General features: G+C 64.3%; 1 protein-coding gene across 10 annotated transcripts in view; it reads left to right on the top strand.

Annotated features, from left to right (window-relative positions):
• Positions 1 to 18,210, top strand: part of FBRSL1 (fibrosin like 1) — a 78,961-nt gene that overhangs the window by 46,899 nt on the left and 13,852 nt on the right. For 9 of the 10 annotated variants that reach the window (XR_007145681.1, XM_047826882.1, XM_047826888.1 and 6 more), the window contains exon 5: positions 454 to 483. The exons of the other annotated variant lie outside the window; for it this stretch is intronic. Coding sequence is in view for 8 of the 9 variants with exons in the window: in XM_047826882.1 (XP_047682838.1) it covers positions 454 to 483 (30 nt within the window). In the remaining variant the exon portion in view is untranslated. The remainder of the gene's footprint in view (positions 1 to 453; positions 484 to 18,210) is intronic. 10 annotated transcript variants of the gene reach the window in all.

The following is an 18,210-nucleotide window of genomic DNA, read 5'->3' as shown; positions in this document are numbered from 1 at the left end:
CCCCCTTGTCTGTCCCAGGGGTCCGGGCTCGCTAGCCCCTCGCCCTCCCTGCCGCCCCTTCAAGCTGGGCCAGGCTCCCGTGTACTTGCCCAGAGGGCACCCCCGATCCCTTCCCCGGGCCCCCACCCCCATCCGTGGGCCTCGTGAAGCATGTGGGGTGTGGCCTGTGCCCGCCGCCCAGGAGACCAAGCTCTTCCCGCCTGGAGACCAGCATGTGGGAGGAGGCCTGAGGGGGTCACAGGGTAGCAGCTCTGTCCCAGGACGGGGGTGATGCTGCTCCAGGTGTGGCCGGGGTGAGGAGGGGGCTTCACGGCTCACTCTGGGCCCTAGGGTCTGCCTGGCCGGCCCCACAGAGCCCTTGACTGAGGCCCTCTCTCCCCACAACCCCCCCCCCCCCCGCCCTGCCTAGGGGTGCTGCGGGGCTCTGACTCTCCTCTGTCTCTCTCCCCGCAGTGTGACAGCGAGAGTGAAGGGGACGACAAGGTAAGCCCCCCCCACCTCCTCCTGAGACCTCCACCCATAGGGGTGCAGAGGACAAGGGGCCTCGCCACAGGTCCAGGCCCCGGCTCCACCAGGGCTCCCTGGGATGGAGACCACCAGGGGCAGAGCAGGGTGGGAGGGCAGCTTTCCAGGCTGGGGGCTGTAAACGTCACCAGAAAATAGAGACTTCCGTTCATAGCAGTGTGCTAGCACCTCATAATTACCCTCCTTTTCAGGAACAATGAAATTCCCATTAACTCAGGATTTATGCAGCTGGAGAAACCACAGCGCAGGCCTCCTTAGGGCCCTCGGTCCTGGTCATCTACCGGCCCTGGGGTGTTTTGTGGGGACAGGGAAAGAGGCCGCCCAGAGCCCTGAGCTCAGCAGCTGGGCGCCTTATGGGCAGAGATGCTCCCTGGCCCCCGCCGGCCCAGGCTCCTGCACTCGCTGTGGGCCTCTCCCCCAGCCCAGGGAGAGGGGGAGGGCACCGAGCCTCCCTGATGGATACCTGGGGACACCGAGGCAGAGGGAGGGTAAGGGTCACACGCCTGGACCCCAGGCCAGCCGGGCGCATAGTCCTCTCGGACACGTGAACCGCCCACCTGGGAGGAGTCGTAGCTGGTGATGAGGCTGCAGGTGATGGCCGTGCGCCAGGCTGCGGCAAGGGGCTGAGCGGGTAAGGGGGACGGACGTCCAGGCCACGGGACGGTGCGATCAAGCGCTCTTTTCGGGAGGTGGGCCGAAGGGCCCCCTGAACACCGGCTCTGAGGCAAGTTGTATGACACGGGGTAAAGTCCCACGGGACGTCTGTGTGCTGTGTGACCTTGGTTCCCGCTTACCTGGTGTGTCCCCGCCTGTCCCGGGGGGACAGCCAGACGGCCCCTCTCGGGAGACAAATACGTGAGCAAGTGTGCAAAGGACTGGAAAGCCGCCTGGCAGGACAGGCCTGCAGAGGACCCCTGGGGGTCCGGGTGACCAGCCTTGGAGCCTGGGCGGGGGACAGCAAGGGCCAGGAGTCACCACGGCGGTGGGGGCGGGGGTGGAGAGAGGAATGGTGCGGACGGGTGGGGGCCGAGTCCCAGGGCATGCCATCCGAGGCAAGTCAGCCTGGAGGTCCCACGTGGGCTTGTCCCTGCGGTCTGGATGGTTGGGGGAAGGTGGCCGGAGGCCGGGCAGCTGGGAAAGAACGCCATCGCCGTCGGGGTCCCCTGAGGCACTTCCGTGGCTGTCATGGGCCCTGGGACGGGCGTGCGTCCACGGGAACAGTCGTTCCGAGATCTCCTGAGTGAGTTAGATTATGCGCCCGGGCCGCCACGTCGCCCTCGGCCTGTCCTTGATCTAAAAACACCTTGCAGGCAGCTCTCTCTGAGGCCAGGGCCTGCTCGAGGGGGTTCCAGAGGCCGCCGGCCGCCGCCATTAGGGCCCCTGGCCTGTTTCCACTGAAGAAACCGAACCGCTACCCCCACGCTGGTCCCTTCCATCTGTCCAAGCCCTGACGCTGCAGCGGTTGGTACCCCGCCTCCTAGAACCGCTGCCTCCTTCCCTCCGGCAGCACAGGGCCGACCCTGGCCCCCTAGGGGCCTCCAGAGCTCGGCCTGGCCCCTTGGCCGTGCCCGGTCCTGCCTGTTCTCTGCTTGTGAGTCCAGCCCTGCTACAAGAGGTGGAGACCGCGCCCCAGGAACGAGAGGTCACTGCTGACGTGGCCGTCGGTGCCCTGGAGCGGGTGGCAGGCCACGGCCGAGGGTAGCAGGCGGCCGGAGCTTTGGCCGCCTCCGCACTCACATCCAGCAGGGAGCCCACAGGCCGGTCCCGGCCGGGGAGCGGGGGAGAGCAGGTGCGGGGCGGGCAGTGGGGTGCACCGCGGACGGGAGCAGGGCAGGGCTCAGAGCTGATGGTTCTTGTCTTCCTGCGGATCCCCTCGTAAACTGCTGCCCTTAGAGGGTGTTAGGACGGCCGGAGTCTGGGTTCCAGGGCCTCCTGCCTGGAGGGGCTGGCTGGCGTCTGTGTTGGGGCCCGTGTCTCTGCCGTGTGAGGTGTGGTCACTTGGCCCAGACCCGCCTCGGACTGTGACCGGGGCCCGTAGCTGCGGGTCCTGGGAAGGAAGGGGGATGGTGGCCATGGGCAGGGCCAGCCTCCCCCACCGCTGCGTGCTGGGCCCCAGCCATGGCCGTGGTCTGCACGGGTGATGTGACCACACATCCCGCCCCGGCGTGTGACGGCCTCTGGCTCCATCGCAGGTCAGGTGGCGGGCCATGCCTCCCCTTGTCCCCAGCTTCAGGGAGGCTGGGGCCAGAGGAGGAAGCAGGGCCGCCCCCTCCCCCGCCTCCCCTGTCTCCCCCGTCTCCCGCCGCAGCATCCCCGCCCGCGTCAGGGTCATAGAGACACCTGTCTTGGGCCACGGCAAGCTCTGAGTCAGTTCACTCAGAGTGAGTGAGCCACCGTGTTTCAGCAAGCCCTCGGCTGGAGGGCCCGGGAAAGGGCTCAGGTTGGTCCCTGGTCACCCGGGTTCGCCGCTCCCATGAGTGTCTGGATCGTCTGTGACAGTATGCCGCGTCCCCGCGCAGCTTGGGAGGGAGGCCCAAGCCAGGGCTGAGACTCCACGCAGCTGACCCTGGTTCTGCACGGGCTGGGCGGGTGAGGGCCCGGGCGGGGCCCTAAAGCTGCAGGATTGCTTCCCAGAGAGGCTGCCTGGAGCGAGGGCTCCCCGAGGAATGGTTCGCCATCCACCGCCGATGCGTGTCTGCATCTCTGCCTCTCTGCCCCTGGGGTGGGCCGTGCCCGGTCGGCACCGGCTGGGCCACTGTACCTGTGCTGCGGAGGTCCAGCCCCGCCTCCCCCCGCCCTCGCTGCCTCGCATCTGGACAGAGCACAGGCCCTTTGGTCCCCTCCCAAGTCTGCCCTCATCCGACGCAGAGACCCATACCGCCCGCACACCGGAGCCTCCCAGCCCTCAGTCCTGGCGCTCAAGGTGCACGTGCCAGCTCAGCCACACGGCCCACGTTGGTTAGGGCCCGCGTGTGGCTGCCGTAGTGGAAACGGGAGTTAACAGTGATTTGGTAGAGGACTTGGTCTCTCTCACCTGAAAGTGCAGGCTGGGCCCTCAGGCTGCCGTGGGCTGTCCGTGCTCAGCAGGCTGCTGTCTGTCGGCCTGGCCAGACTTCACACACAGCTTTCCCCCTCACAGTGACCCGTTGCCCGTGAAGGCCGCGGTGCCGCGTCTCCCGCAGCTCGCCTCCCACCGCACTGATCGCCTCCTGCGTGGTGAGGCGGGAAATGTTGGTGCAGAATGTCCGGTGGGGCTGGAGCAGAGGGCGAGAGGGAGGGAGAGCGCGTGAGTTCACAGGGGCCGTTGTGTAGATCACAGTGGGAAGCTGAGGGGGAACCACTGTCCCAAGAGGTCCCTGTCCCTCCGGGCTGCACGGGGATACCGTGCCCGGTGGGTGTTGCCTGCGGCGCAGACCCCTTAGTTTCCCCCACGGCAAGGACACCCCCTTACTCAAAACCGCTTGGTTCTGGAGTTTAGGGGGGTGAGTAGTGAGTTCGGATAGCAAGAGAGACCCGACTTCCTTCTGCCTTCCTTTGCTGACCCAGGCTGGGTTTCTGGGTGATGGGTAACTTCCTCCCAGCCCGTCAAGAGGCAGGTGCAGCTCAGAGGATGTGGCGCACGCTCCTCCCCCACCCACCCCCTGGTCCAGCTCACCTGCACACTCAGCTCCTCCCCCACCCCCCTACCCCCCCCACCCCCCCATCCAGCTCATCTGCCGGAGGAGCCAGAGAAGGGCCTCTGCCCTCTGCAGCCCCGACCTGTCTCCAGGAGCACGGCAGGGTGAGGTCATTCGCCCCTTCCAGGAGGAGCTGGTCAGAGGAGGAAGGTCAGGTGTCCCCACAGTATATCTGGAAGGGCAGAGCCCTGATCTTATAGGACTGTAAGAGCACGGGAGTGAGAGACAGAGCCATCCACCTGGGGCCTGGCCGCGGGGTGCCTCCCAGACACTCGCTCAGCCCCGGAGCACTCGTGTACCACACAGCGTCCGAACGGGCTCCACTTGTCACTCTGTTTGCTGTGTGGCGGGCAGAAGACGCCAATGCGGCTCTGGGGCCGGGGTGGTGGGGGAGGCGGCTGCACGTGCAGCCTGGGCAGGAGGGCGACAGTGTGCGGCTCGAGCCCTGGATCTGTCCGCGCTGGCAGGATGTGCGCACTGGGCCCAGGAAAGCATGGCCGGTGGGCAGCACCCAGGGAGGTCACCCCCCGGACGGGGCAGCGAGCGGGCCAGGCTCCCTCTCTGCCAGCCTGTTTGCTCCTCCTAGACCCCGGGGTCTGAGGTCAGATGCACCCGCACCTTCTGTCGGCCCCGCCGCCCCTCCCTCACTGGTCCCCTGCGCTGCTGCCCACCCATCCCCCGCTTCACCCCTGGCCTTGGGCTCTGTGTCCGCCCAACAGCATCCCTGGAGGAAGGCCTCCCCGTCACCTCCCCCTGCGGGTGGCCACCCCCACCCCTCCCTGTCGCTTCCCCCTGCGGGTGGTCACCCCCCCCCCCGTTGCCTCCCCGTGCGGGTGGCCACCCCCACCCCTCCTGACAGGCCAGGCTCTGCCCCTGAGCACCCCATCCCGGCCCTACTGCGGGCGCTGGTTGCTGGCAGGGAAGGCAGCCTGGGCTGCCAGATGGCCCCTCCGCAAGGCTGTGGGTGGTGTCTAACCACTTTTTTATTGGAAAAGTATGGGGTGAAAAATTGCGTGGGGCTCACCAGGCAGCCTCCTGGGCCTGGACTGGCTGCCGTCTGCCCAAGTGGCCCCCCCAGGTGGCCGCGGCCGCGCGCTCCCTCGTAGGCAGGCTGTCTGTCTGGCCTGCCAGATCCCCTGGGAGGACACACCCCCAGCGCCAGGCTCTGCCTGCCTCTGAGCAGCTGGCCAGCGGCGGGGGAGGGGTCGTCTGTGGCCACCGGCAGCTGTACGGCCGGCCCGCACCCTCCGGGCTTCACTTCCTCTCTGCTAAGTGGGTGCCAGTGGTCTCGGGTGGGTGAAGGTGAGCGTTCCAGGCATAGGTGCGAGCATCTGGCCCGTACGCAGCACGTTGGTGGCTGCCCCAAATGAGCCAAGCGGGCATCTGTGCCCCTGGGTCAGCCTCGCTCCTTCTGTGCTGTCTGCAGGGAGCACACGCTCTGGACCAGGCTCCTCTGTGCCTGACTGGGGTCCTCTCTGAACCTCTGCTTTATCTCTGCAATCAGGCTCACAGAGTCCACCTCCCGGGCCCCCGTGAACTGCAAGGAGAGGGCGCCGTGGACCAAATAGCGGAGCCCCTGCCCTCCGGCCCGTAACCCAAAGGATCCTGGGAGGAGGAGGGCCCGTGCTCAGAGCAGCACCCGCTTGTGTCCTGGGATCACCTCCCTCTGGTGGGGGCGGGGGCGCTTGTACTTGCCCCCCAAGCCAGCTGCCTCCCGAATTAGCACCTGCAGCCCCTCCTGCAGGAAGCCTCCTGGCCCTCAGAGCTCCCTGCTTCCCCACGTGGCTCTCCTAGACCCGCTCCCGGGAACACCTGCCCAGGAGTCCGTAGGAGGCCCTCCTGTCCCCCTCACCTGCCATCCTGCCTCCCAGCCAGCTGCCGTGGGGATGACGGTGCAGGGAGCCTGTGCTCCCCTGCACCCCATGTGGGTGCTGGGAATGCTGTGGTGGTGGGGGCGGGGGCAGTGAAGCCAACCCCTACTCTGAGCTGTGCCCACAGTGTCTTTCCTGGGTCTGTCCAAGGCAGGGTCTTGGGCCGTTTGCTTACTGAGGGTCCAGGCAGGCACTGGGTGTGGCATGTAGGTCCCAGCAAGGACCATCAGCTCACCTGGCCCCAGATAACCCTCTGTTACCCGTTCTGAGCAGGGCATCTGGGGACAGAAAGCCTCAGTGATATGCCCCGGGTCCCCTAGAGTGAGGATCCACCAGGACTGGAGGCCCCTCCGGGATGGTCAGGCCATGGTGTCCTGGCAGAGGTGGTGTGGCCTGGGCTCTGGCTGCAGGGGTGGGGGTCACCTTAGCTCCTGCTGTGACAACTTGTCACAAACTCCGTGGCTTCAAACAGCTCAAGCTTTATGGTTGTGGAGGTAGCGAGTGTGAAATGGGTTTCACGAGGCCAGAACGGAAGCGTCAGCCTGGGTGGCTCCTTCTGGAGGCTCCAGGGAGCACACGATTCCTTTCCAGCCGTGTGGCCTCCCCGCCGGCTCCTCACATCAGGTCTCCACCTCTGTTGTCACGTCTTCTCGGATCTGACGCTCCTCCTCCTCCTCCTCCTCCCTCTTGTAAGGACCCTCGTGACCAGGTTGGGTTCGCCAGGGTCCTCCAGGCTTGCATCCTCCTTAACCCAGTGTGTAAAGCCCCGTGGCCTTGTAGGGTGACCGACATGTTCACAGGCTCCGAGGATTAGGACACGGGTGTCATAGAGACCGCCGTTCTCCGACTACTGCTGGGGTACGATGCCCAGGTCTCAGGCCATAGCACAGGGTGGACAGTGCTTTTGATGACCAGGGGCCCAAAAGAAGCAGGACAGGGTGAGGGAGGTGAGGGAGACCAGGATGCCTTGGGTTGCAAGTGACGAACACTCACCTCACAGGAGCCTGAGCGACACAGGGTCCGGGGGAAACAGGCTGGGCTGGGGAAGAGGACGGGTTTCCCCTGCAGCCAGATGATGCCTCAGGGCCCCGCTGGTCTGGGACAGCCGCCCTGGGCCGCCCCACCGGGGCCAGCCTGGCCCCAGCGCTAGGGAGCGCGCCCCCACAGCCCCGCCGGGCCCCTCCGTGGGTGCACACACGGTCCCGGCTGGAGCCGGCAGGACACAGCAGATGTGGAGCCGCTCTCCGGGGACAGAAATTGGGGGCGAGCACTGACCCTGGGACCCACGGCGTTCAGCAGAGAGCAGAGGTACCGAGGTCACGCAGCTTGCGTGCAGAGCCGGCCTGGAACCTGTCCCCTTCCAACTCAGTGGAGTGACAGGCCCAGATGGTGGGGGCTGTGTGTCCCTCTGTCCCTTCCAGAACTAGCTAAGCAGGACGTGGAGGTGTGGGGCCTGGGGCACCCCCCACGTCCCCCCATCCCGGGGGTCATACCGGGCCTGCCTGGGGTGGGGGGCCGAGAGAGGGGCCATCTGTCTGTTTGGCCGCTGCCCCTGTGGGTCTGCTCCCCTCTGTGCCCAGAGGGATCATAGTCCCTCCATACCCCACCTGCCCCACTGACCTCACAGGCCTGGTGAAGGCTTTAGGGTGGGTGGTGCTCACCTCCAGTTCAGGTGGGGGCACGGTGGGAACCCCAGGGTCTTTCCTAGCCAGGTGTGGGCTGGGCACAAGTCAGCCGGCCGGGCACTGGAAGAGGCAGTGAGAGCTTGCAGACCAAGGGGTAGATGAGGCAGGGGTTAGCGGGGGGTCAAGCCCCACGCCTGCTGGGGCCTCGAGTGGTCGGAGCTCCCACGCCCACCCTGGCCCCACCACAGTCCTCTGCCCCTTGGGAGTCCCCCAGCCCCACCCCCCCGGGGGCCTGTAGCCCCCTAACCCCAGAGGGGAAGGCCTGAAGAGCCAGGCCTCCCTGCCATCTGGTGACAAGAGCAGTGGCCAGTGCAGGAGCAGGGGGGGGGGGGGGGGGGGCAGTGAACAGCCCCTCTCCCACGGGTCTGGGGCCAGAAGTCCAGAATCCAGGTGTGGGCAGGGCATGTGCGCCCTCGGGGCTCCAGGGGAGGGTCCCTCCTGCCTCCTCCGGCCTCGGGGGTCTCCGCTCCACCCTCCCGTCTCTGCCTCCATCGTCACATGGCTTCTCCTTATCTCTCCTCTTGGAGGGACAGAGTCCTTGGATTTAGGGCCGCCCTGATCCAGATTTCATCTCGATACCCTTATGTTAATCACCCCTGCAGAGACCCTGACGCCACCGTGGTCACATTCTGAGGCTCTGGGTGGGCGTATCGTATGGGGCCACTGTCCAGCCAGCGCGGCGGGCTGCCCCGTCCCTCGCGTCCACCTCCTGAACAGCACAAGCCACAGGGCTGCCACGGCCATGGTGTTCGGACGGCGGACGGCCCAGGCCCCCTGCGCCCAGGCCAGGCGCCTTCACAGCCTTGTGGCTCCGGGCAGCGTCCCGGAGGCCGTTCTCCCGGTGCTGGCAGGCCCTCCATGGCCTTCCGAGGGGGTTGTCTCGGTTCTTTGAAACGCCGTGTCGCTGGCACCGTCTGGACTCCCCCATGGCTGTTGGCACTGGACTGGTAGCTCCCGGTCAGTAAGGAGGCAGAGCTCGCTGTTTGAGCGGGGTCTGATTTCAGCCTCTGTCAGCCCGTCGGTGAGATTTGTGGGCTTTTCTCTCCCAACGCCGGATGCCACCCCCGCCCCCAGCGGGGTCTGCCAGTCCTCCCCCAGGGGTTCTCCCGTGCTAGGCCACACTCCCAACATGGCCAGAATGACCAGGGAGGGAGGAGAGGGCACTCAGGCCCGGCCAGCCTGTCCCCCTCCCTGAGACACCCCCCCCCCCCCCCCGCCCTGGTCAGGGCCCTGTCCTTGGTCTCCCTGTCACGGGCCCCACGCCTTTTTATCTGCAGCCTCAGCAGCCACTTACCCCCAGGGCGTGGCCGGGGGGGGGGGGGGGAGGGGGGGTGGTGGCTGTCACCTGCACGGGGCTGATGTGGCTCCCAGTGCCCCCTCCAGGAACTGCCTGGAGCTGCCTGTGACGACAGCTGCGGGTGTGATGCTGCTTGTTGAACCCGGGGTGAGCCCTGAGGGGGTTACGTGGGATTAGGTCTGGCCGCTGCCTCCCTGCCTCTCCGTCACCTGCCGCTCTGTTTCCTTCTAGGTTTCCCCCCTTGTCAGACCTTTCATGTCGCAGCTGCCTTCCTTCCTAAACCCAGACCTGCCCTGGGTTCTCAGGCCACTTGTACCTCCAGACTGGAGGGGGTGGTGGCGGGGGGGGGGGGGGGGGCGGCTCTCAAGAATAACTCAGTGCCTGAGGCGGCCTGGGGGACGATGTTTGAAATGAAGACCACATTTTATAGGAAGACAGGCTTCTCCTGGGGCCTGGGGCCTGGGGCCTGGGGCCTGGGGCTGTGCTGGGCAGGCCGGACAGAGGAGCAGGGGCCTTGTTGAGACCTCAGCAGCGGCCGGATGGCCAGACCCCGGGGCTCCCCCTTGGACAGTGCATCTCCCGGCTCTCCTGCCAGTGCCTGAACTGGCCCCACAGTGCCACGTGGTCCCCACCTGCTCTCTGACCCCCACTGACTCCACCGGCGGTAAGGTGTCCAGCCACCTGGGTCCCTCCGCTGTAGGAGGCACAAGGGCAGAACACACCTCTGGGGGCCCCGAGGGTTCGTGCTCAGACTGTGAGGAGTACCCGACTTGGCATATGTCTGCCTCCAGGAGGGTGGGGCCTGTCCAGGGTCCCGAGGAAATGACGCAGCCGGGACTCCACGCAGGCCTGTGTGCGCTGTCGTCCCCTCCCCCTCCCGCTTCCACGCAGGCCTCTCTGGGCCTCGGCAGCAAGCCCCTGGTGGACAAGAGTGATGGCAGGGCAGGGCCCCATGCAGGCCCCTGGCCAACCTCGCCCCACGGAGGTCCACGCTCCTGTCACCACTGCCACCTGTCACCTCTGATGGAACAGTCCCGTCACCACCCACTCCCTTTGGCCGCCATACCACCTGGCTTGTCACAGCAGCTCCCAGCTGGGCTCCTTGCTCCCCCCCCCATCCCCCTCTCCCCCGCTAAAACCTGGAACCACTTCCTCTTGCTCCCTCAAGGCCCTGCCAGGTTGTTCCTGCCTCAGGACCTTAGTACTGGCTGTTAGCTGCCCGAGAAGAGCTCTTCCCCAGGGTTCCCCTCAGCTTGGTCCCCCGTATCTCTGCTCAGAGGCCCCTGATTGCAGGGGCTTCCCTGACAGCCACTCGGAGGAGGACACCCATCTATCTCCCCGCCCCGTTTGCCCTTCCTGCCCACCCTGTGTGCATCATCTTGCCTGTTTCCCTGAGCGTTGCCGGCTGCTCCCACTAGGCTGTAAGCAGGACCCAGGCCTGCCTATGGGCATTTACATGCAGACTTGCAGGGGGCACCAGCTCTCTGTGGCCCAAGGGCCCGTCTTTCTGCATTCCATCCCCTCATCGGGGTCTCGGTCACAAACCTAAGGGTTTCCTGTGGCTGCAGGGACAAGCTACCTGCACTTGGGGGCTGAACACCCCACAGACTGGTTATCTCACAGTTCTGGAAACCAGAACTCCAACACACGTCACGGGGTTAAGTCAAGGTGTGTCTGGGCTTGTCCCTCAGGCTCCAGGGAAGGATCCCTTCCCTGCCTCTTCTGGCCGCGGATGGCACCCACACTCCCGGCTCCTGGCCCTGCCTCAGTCTTCACAGCCACTGGGGTGGCATCTTCCCATCTCCCTCCACTTGTAAGGACCCTGTGATTACACCACCACCCCTAAATCATCTGCCCATCTCAAGGTCAGCTGGTTAGCAACCTTAATTCCACCCTGTCACGTGGGTACCTATTCACAGATTCATGGGGTTAGGGCATGACATCTCTCAGGGCTCTTTAGCTGCTGAACACGGAGAGGCAAATTGGGACACTCCACTGCCAGAGGCCTTGGAGCCAGGGCTGTGCGGGAGCCCATAACCCTCTGGGGCACGGTGTTGCAGGTGAGAGGCACACAAGCCCGCAGACACCCGCCTGGGAGGCAGAGCCCCGCCCCGACTCTCCCACCAGGTCTGGCCTCTGCTGCCTTCCCAGAGGAAAAGAATGTCTTGGCTACACCCATGGAAAGCAGACTGCTGGGGTCCAAACCCCAGCTCTGCCCCCGAACAGCAGCATGACTTCGGGTGGGTCACCTCACGTCTCTACCCGTTTTCTCATCAGTGTAATGGGGGTGACAGGGTGTCCTTAACGGGCATAGGCACGAGGGCCTGGCGATTTCGTAGTTGCAAGGCATTTAGCACGATGTCTGACCCGCAGCAGTGTTTGCTGTTTTTATGGCAGGAAACAGCAGGACTTTGGGGGAATGGCGTTAATTTGCGGGGAGAAGGGAATACATGTATCTGGTAAATAATTCAAACAGAACAAAAGGACTTAAGGCCCCCACCTGAGTGTCACTGTTAGCCATTTATTCTGTACCCTTGGAGCTTTCCCGCGCCCTATTTAAATGTGTACGCTGTGGATATTTAGCCGCTTTCTGAAAAGAAAGCTCGGGCCCCAGCGCATAGGATCCTGGAGCTGGTGACCGAGGGTGTCTCCCAGTGGCTACGCAGCACTCCCCCTCACTGGACTCAGACGCTGATTCTCACAGCCTGGGCCGGGTGTTTGCGAGTTCTGAGCCGCATCTTGGCGTCCTTGGACGTCCCACCAGAGCTGATCTCCTGGTGCCCCCGAGCGTGTGGGTTTGCGTGGATTCCCTCACAGCGCTTTTCGCGCTGGGAAGCTGTACCCCGCCGGTGCGCCCGGGTCAGGGCCCGCACCTACTGGGCGTCGCCAGGAGCGGTGGTTCCGCCTTGATCACAGGTGGGCTTCCTCCCACCGAGCGGCCGCCCCGGCGGCGCGTGCTGCGCAGCAGACGTTTGCACGTAAAGTAACTGCTTGGATCCTTCCCCGCGGTGCATCCCCGTTTCGCAGGATGGTGAAACCGAGCCGCAGGGACGGCGGGGCTCACGTGGACGGCCGTGCGAGTTGTGTCCTCTTTACTCGCGGCTCAGTGACTCAGTTTCCCCCTTTGTAAACTGGGCTTAGAAGCCGTGCAAAACTTGCCGCGGGTAGGAGGGGTCGGGCCCATAACGTGCGCAGCAGAGCGGGCGCGGCGCGCGCCGACCCAGAAGCGGACAGGGAGCGGCGAGGCCCCGACGGGTCTACGGCCCGGCGCGGGCAGATCCGCGCCTCGGGGCTGGATTAGTCGGGCCTGCCCGAGCCCCGCCCCCGTCCCGCCCCGCCCGCTCGCCCGCCCGCGCTCTCGCCGCCGCCTGCGCGCCCGCCAGCAGTGCGCCCGCCGCCGCCGCCAACGCCGCCTTCTCCGGCCCGCGCCGCGCCCGACGGCGCCGGGGGCCCAGCGCGCCCCGAGAGCCGCCCGGAGCGCGCCGAGGCGGCGCGGCGGACATGCGCGTCCCCGGCGCGGGCTCCGGCTAGGCAGGGCGCGCCGGGAGAGGGGCCACCTCGACGGGCAGAGGCGGCGGGGGCCCGCGCTCCGCCGCCCGCGTCCATGCCGCCCGGCTCCGGCTCCGGCTCCGGCCTGAGGACTAGCGGCAGCTGCCAGCAGAGCGCTTCTGACCCGGGGCGCCCGCGCGGTGAGTGCGCGCTGGTGGCTCCGGGGAGGGATTCTGGACTTTGGGGGCCAGGGACAGGAGAGCGACCGCCCCCTCTAGAGGCGCGGGGGCCCAGGAGAGGCCCTCGGCGCTCTGCCCACCCCGTCTCTCCCGCGAGCCAGGCGCGCGGAGACCCCGTGTCTCCGGCGGCGCCCCCGCGGCCCACGTGGCGGCAGGCGGGCAGGGGGTGCATCCCCGCAGAGGGTCCTGGGCCTTGGCTGGCGGGGGGCTGGTGGGGCCCGCGGCGGAGGCGGGGCCGGGCGTCGTGGGGGACGCGCGCTTTTGTCTGCGCTCCGGCGGGGTCCCGGCCACCCCGGTTCCCGGCGCCCTCCGCGCTCACCTGCCCGGAGTTGGAGTTCTTTGTCTGGGGCGGGGCGCGGCCGGCGGAGGCTGTGCCGCGTGTCTGAGCCGAGGCTGCCCCGCGGGGTCGGGTCCTCGCAGACAAAGCGCGCCGTGACCTCCGCCTGCGGCCGGGATTGTGCACCCAGGGGGAGTTAGTGCCGGGTTTTGACACTCACCCTAACGGGCGTGCCCCCTCCGCCGAGACCCTGAACCTGCAACCCGGAGACCTCCCACCTGTATTGTGGCCCTGAGTGACCCCTTCTTTCCACCCCCACACTGGCTCAGTGCCAGGTTTGGAGAAGATGTGGCTGCCTGGGTCACGTCCCAGTAGATAATCCTTGGGAAGTTATTTGCACGGCTCTGGGGGCTGCCCACCCGCCTCGGGTCAGCTGGCCAGCTCCAGACCCCTTCTCCTGGAAGGGAAGGAACGGAGGGAGTGTGTGCTGGGTGGGATCCGGCAGGAGCGCGCGCCTGTTTGCCTGCCCTGGGAAGGGGGCTGGAACCTGGGCCACGGCCCTGCAGAGGTTGTGAGCGCCTAGCGTGCCTGCCATGTCTGTTTAGAGCCTTCCCAGATGGGCATGGCTGTGCCTGGCCAGATGTCCAGGCCCCTTCCCAGGATCCCTGCAGGGACTCAGTTCCCTCAACTTCCCCCAGCAAACTTTGACTTGGGTCCGTTGTGGCAGTTGGGGGTGTGGGGACCGGATGGACCTAGGACAGTGGCCTCCCTTCCTGCCTCTGCCAGGCTGGCATCCAGGGTTGGGAGTGGTGGGGAAGGCCCTCCCCCCTCCCCCTCGCCTCTGCTCCCCTTGAATTTCCCAGAGCCTGTGCGCCACCTCCTGGCCCTGGGAGTGGGTACTCGAGCCCCAGGCCTTGAACTGAACCTGTGCAGCCTTAAGTGAACTTGCTCTCCTCCACCTCCCCACCCCCACCCCCACCCCAGGCTGGGACCCCTGGTCAGCCGGCCTGTGCTGGCTCTGGGCACCACGGAGGGGGCGCCGCTGGAGCCTGAAGAGAGCAGGCGGTGCAGCCAGTTGGGTCCCAGATCAGGGAGGGGGCCCGGGGTGAGGTCTCCCACAGCCCTGCAGGGTGTGTTTGGGGGCAGACGCTCGAGTGTTGAAGTCTGGGAGTGACTTGTGCTGGCTGACTTAATGATAGAAGGTGCTCTTAGCTTTGTGAGGAATCAGCTTGTGAGCATGTTCCCAAGCCCCGGTAAGGGCCACAGCGGGACGCTGTCGCTCCAGCACTGCTGTGTGGCCCTACAGGACCTCCTCCTTGGGTCGTGGTGAGGTCAGGTTCAGGACGAATGGGGGTCTTTGGGCAGACCCTGCATCAGGCACCTGGCCTCACGCCTGCACGCGCAGAGGTGGGGCCACACCTGCCATAAAGCGGCCTGGCGTGAACCGCCCTCGCCCTGGTCCCGGGGCGTCGTCGCTTTGCAGACGTCCCAGGATCCAGGTGGGCTGGGGGCCGGCGCCGCTGGTCTCCTGGGCTGCACTGCCCCCTCCCCACCAGGGCTGACGGCCCGCAGCATCTTGCCCCTGCAGCCCCCCCCAGCTCTGGTGGATTCCCCACCCCCTGGGGACGCCTCACCAGGTAGAATGTGCTAGAAAAAGCACACTGGCAAGGAAACAAACTTGGAAGGAGGTCACGGCTGTGGTGCCCCCATGCGTGAGTGCAGCGTGTCCTGCCGGGCTGGCAGTGGGTCAGGAGGTCGCACGCGGCCTCCGTGGTCTGGCGGGCCAGGCAGGAAGGACCCTTCCCAGCACTGCTGGCCGCACCCACCTTCCTCGTCTGGGACTCTGCTGCCTTGGGGGCCCACCTGCCAGGGGGCCTTCTCCCTGGCCACCGCCAGCTCCACGACAGTGCATGGTGTGAGGCGTCCTGGTGCAGGGGCCCAGCTCCTGGCACGCCAGCCTGTGTTGTGGGGGCTGCACTCACCGCTCTCTTTTCTTCCTGGTACCGGGACACAATTAGAAAGGGCTAACCTCCTTCCGGTGTGCTCGTGAAGTGTCGCGCCGACACGTTTCATCTCGCATCTGTGGTTCTGTGTTTCACGTTTACATCCCTGATCAGTCTGGGCGGGGGGCGAAACGGGGGTCTCGGCTTCCCCTTTTCCCAAGCAGCAAGCTCCCGTCACACACCGTTCATTTGAACGACGTGCCCTTTCCCCACAGACTAGCAGCGTCTGGCCTGGGTCCCACTTGGGCCTGGGTCTGTTTTGGATTCTTGTCTCTGTTCTGTCCACCAGTGGGCCTATTCTTGGGTCACTGCCACATCTTGTGACTGTCCGGCACCATAATTCACCTGCCATGAGGTGCTCTTATTTTTTTGAAAAGTTTATTTCTCTTTGGGCGCCTGGGTGGCTCAGTCGGTTGAGCGTCCGACTCTTGATTTTGGCTCAGGTCGTGATCTCACGGTTCGTGAGGTCAGGCCCCGTGTGGGGCTCCAGCAGCACAGAGCCAGCTTGGGATCCTTTCTCTCCCTCTGGCTGCCCCTTCCCCACTTGCACTCTGTCTCTCTCAAAAGAAAAAGAAAACTAAAGAGGGGCACCTGGGTGGCTTAGTCAGCTGAGCGTCCAACTTTGGCTTGCGGTCCGTGAGTTCAAGCCCCGCATCGGGATCTGTACTGACAGCTCAGAGTCTGGAACCTGCTTCGGATTCTGTGTCTCCCCCTTTCTCTGCCCCTCCCCTGCTCATGCTCTGTCTCTCTCTCAAAAATAAACGTTATAAAAATTTTTTTTAAGTTTATTTCTCTTTAAGAGAGAGAGCACGAGTTGGGGAGGGGGCAGAGAGAGGGAGACACAAACCGAAGCAGGCTCCAGGCTCTGAGCTGTCGGCACAGAGCCTGTTGCGGGGCTCAAACCCACACACCGTGAGATCGTGATCTGAGCTGAAGTTGGGTGCGTAACTGATTGAGCCCCGCACGTGCCCCAAAGCACTCCTATCTTAAATGTACAGTTTAATGCACTTTGACAGATACACGTGTTTATGTTTCCACCACCACAGTGAGATAGAGAACGTTTTCATCGGTCCAGAAAGCTCCCTTAGTGGGTTTTTAAATTTTGTGTTTATTACACATAACAAAATTTGGCATCTTCACCATTTTTAAGTGCACAGTTCAGAGGCATTGAAAGCACATTCACACTGCTGCACGGCCTCCGCCACCATCCACCTCAGGACTCTCGTCACCTTTAAAGCGGACACTGTCTCTCCTAAACGTTAACTCCCCGGCAACCCCGTTACTCCGTGCGGCTCTGACCCCTCGGATAAGCGGGATCTGACGTCCTCTGAGCAGATCCCACGGTGTTCGTGCTGGACTGGCCTGTCTCAGCATCGTGTCGTCAGGGTCCATCCATGTTGCTGCACGTGTCAGAACTGCCTGCCTTTTTAGGGCCGGTTGCACAAATGGACCACATTCTGTGTGTCCATATATCTGCTGATGGACACCGGGCCGTTTGTCGGCTGCTGTGAAGACTCTGCTCTCGGTTTGGGGGAGTGCGTATCCAGAAGTGGGATCGCGGTATCCTGTGCTAATTCCGTGTTCCATCTCCCGAGGAGCCTGTCCCGTCCTCTACGGTGGCTGCACCTTTTCCTTTTCCCCCCAGCAGTGTGCGGGGGTCCTGGTTTCTCTACATGCTCCCCGGCACCAGGGAGGCACCAGGTGTTCCCTGGTTGTCATAGCGGCCGGCCTCGTGCCCTCCGGTGTCACCGCCCGGCCACACCCACCAACAGCAGCCAGTGGGAGTGCGGCCCAGGGCCTCTGCACACGCTGGAGAGGCAGTGGTCCTGCAGCCAGGGGGCACGCGGGTTGGGGTGATGGCTGAAGACCTCAAGGTTTCCTTTTGGGCTGATGAAAATGTCCTAAGCCTCACCGAGGGGACGGTGCTGTGAATACACTAAAACCGCTGAATTGTCACCTTTGACAGGTAAATTGTGTGGCACGTGAGTTTTAGCTCAGTGAAGCTGTTTTTATTTTAATTTTTAACTCTGAAATCGAGACTCGAGATGAGATCAAGAGGCGGACATTTAACCAACTGAGCCACCCAGACGCGCCACCAGTGAAGCTTTTTTTTAAAAAAGGCAACTGGTGGGGTGCCTGGCTGGCTTGGTTGAAAGAGCATGCGACTCTTGGTGATCTCGGGGTTGTGAATTCGAGTCCCACGTTGGGTGTAGAGATTACTTAAAAATAAAATCGTTAGGGGCGCCTGGGCGGCTCAGTCAGTTAAGCATCTGACTCTTGATTTCGGCTCGGGTCACGACCTCACAGTTCAGGAGTTTGAGCCTCACATCAGGCTCTGTGCTGAATCCTGTTTGAGATGCTTTCTCTCTCCCCTCCCCCACTCGCTCGCTCTCAAAATAAATAAATCCGTGATTTTAAAAAAAAATCTGTAAAAAAAAATCAAGTAGCAAAAAAAGGTCTAGTCAGGGCAGTCTTTTTTTTAAAAAAAATTTTTTTAGCGTTTATTTATTTTTGAGACAGAGAGAGACAAGGCATGAACGGGGGAGGGGCAGAGAGAGAGGGAAACACAGAATCGGAAGCAGGCTCCAGGCTCCGAGCTGTCGGCACAGAGCCCGACGCGGGGCTCGAACTCACGCGAGATCACTCGAGATCTCGCGAGATCGTGAACTCCCGGACCGCGAGATCGTGACCTGGCTGAAGTCCGACGCTTAACCGACTGAGCCACCCAGGCGCCCCTAGTCAGGGCAGTCTTAATGGAGCTCCTTCCCATGAGCCGTGGCAAAGTTCTCCACACAGGACCACGTCCTCACCCCAATATCCTGCAACCCTGCGTGCATGTGGGTGTCTCCCCAGGAGGAGAAGCTCATAGGTGGGGTCCATCAGAAACCACTTGGAGTGGAATGCTCCTCCCTGGACAGCCGATACCTCGTCACAGCCATGGTCCCCAGACCTGTGACTTAGGCCACACTGTGACCGCATTTTGTCCCGCGGCCCATTCGGTCCCAGGCTCTGCTCCCTCCTCCAGGCCCAGGCCCGGTGGAGTCATCGGGTTCCTGGGTCTAACACTGCCAAGAGACACCCAAGTCCCAGGTCCCAGCCCCCCACTGGCAGGGCCACCCTGAGCCCCCACATCTCTGCCGAGCAGGG

This window comes from Prionailurus viverrinus, chromosome D3, assembly GCF_022837055.1.
Source record: "Prionailurus viverrinus isolate Anna chromosome D3, UM_Priviv_1.0, whole genome shotgun sequence".
In the NCBI taxonomy this organism is placed as follows: Eukaryota; Metazoa; Chordata; class Mammalia; order Carnivora; family Felidae; genus Prionailurus; species Prionailurus viverrinus.
Note: the sequence above shows the minus strand (reverse complement) of the source record. Positions and strands in the feature narration are given on the sequence as shown.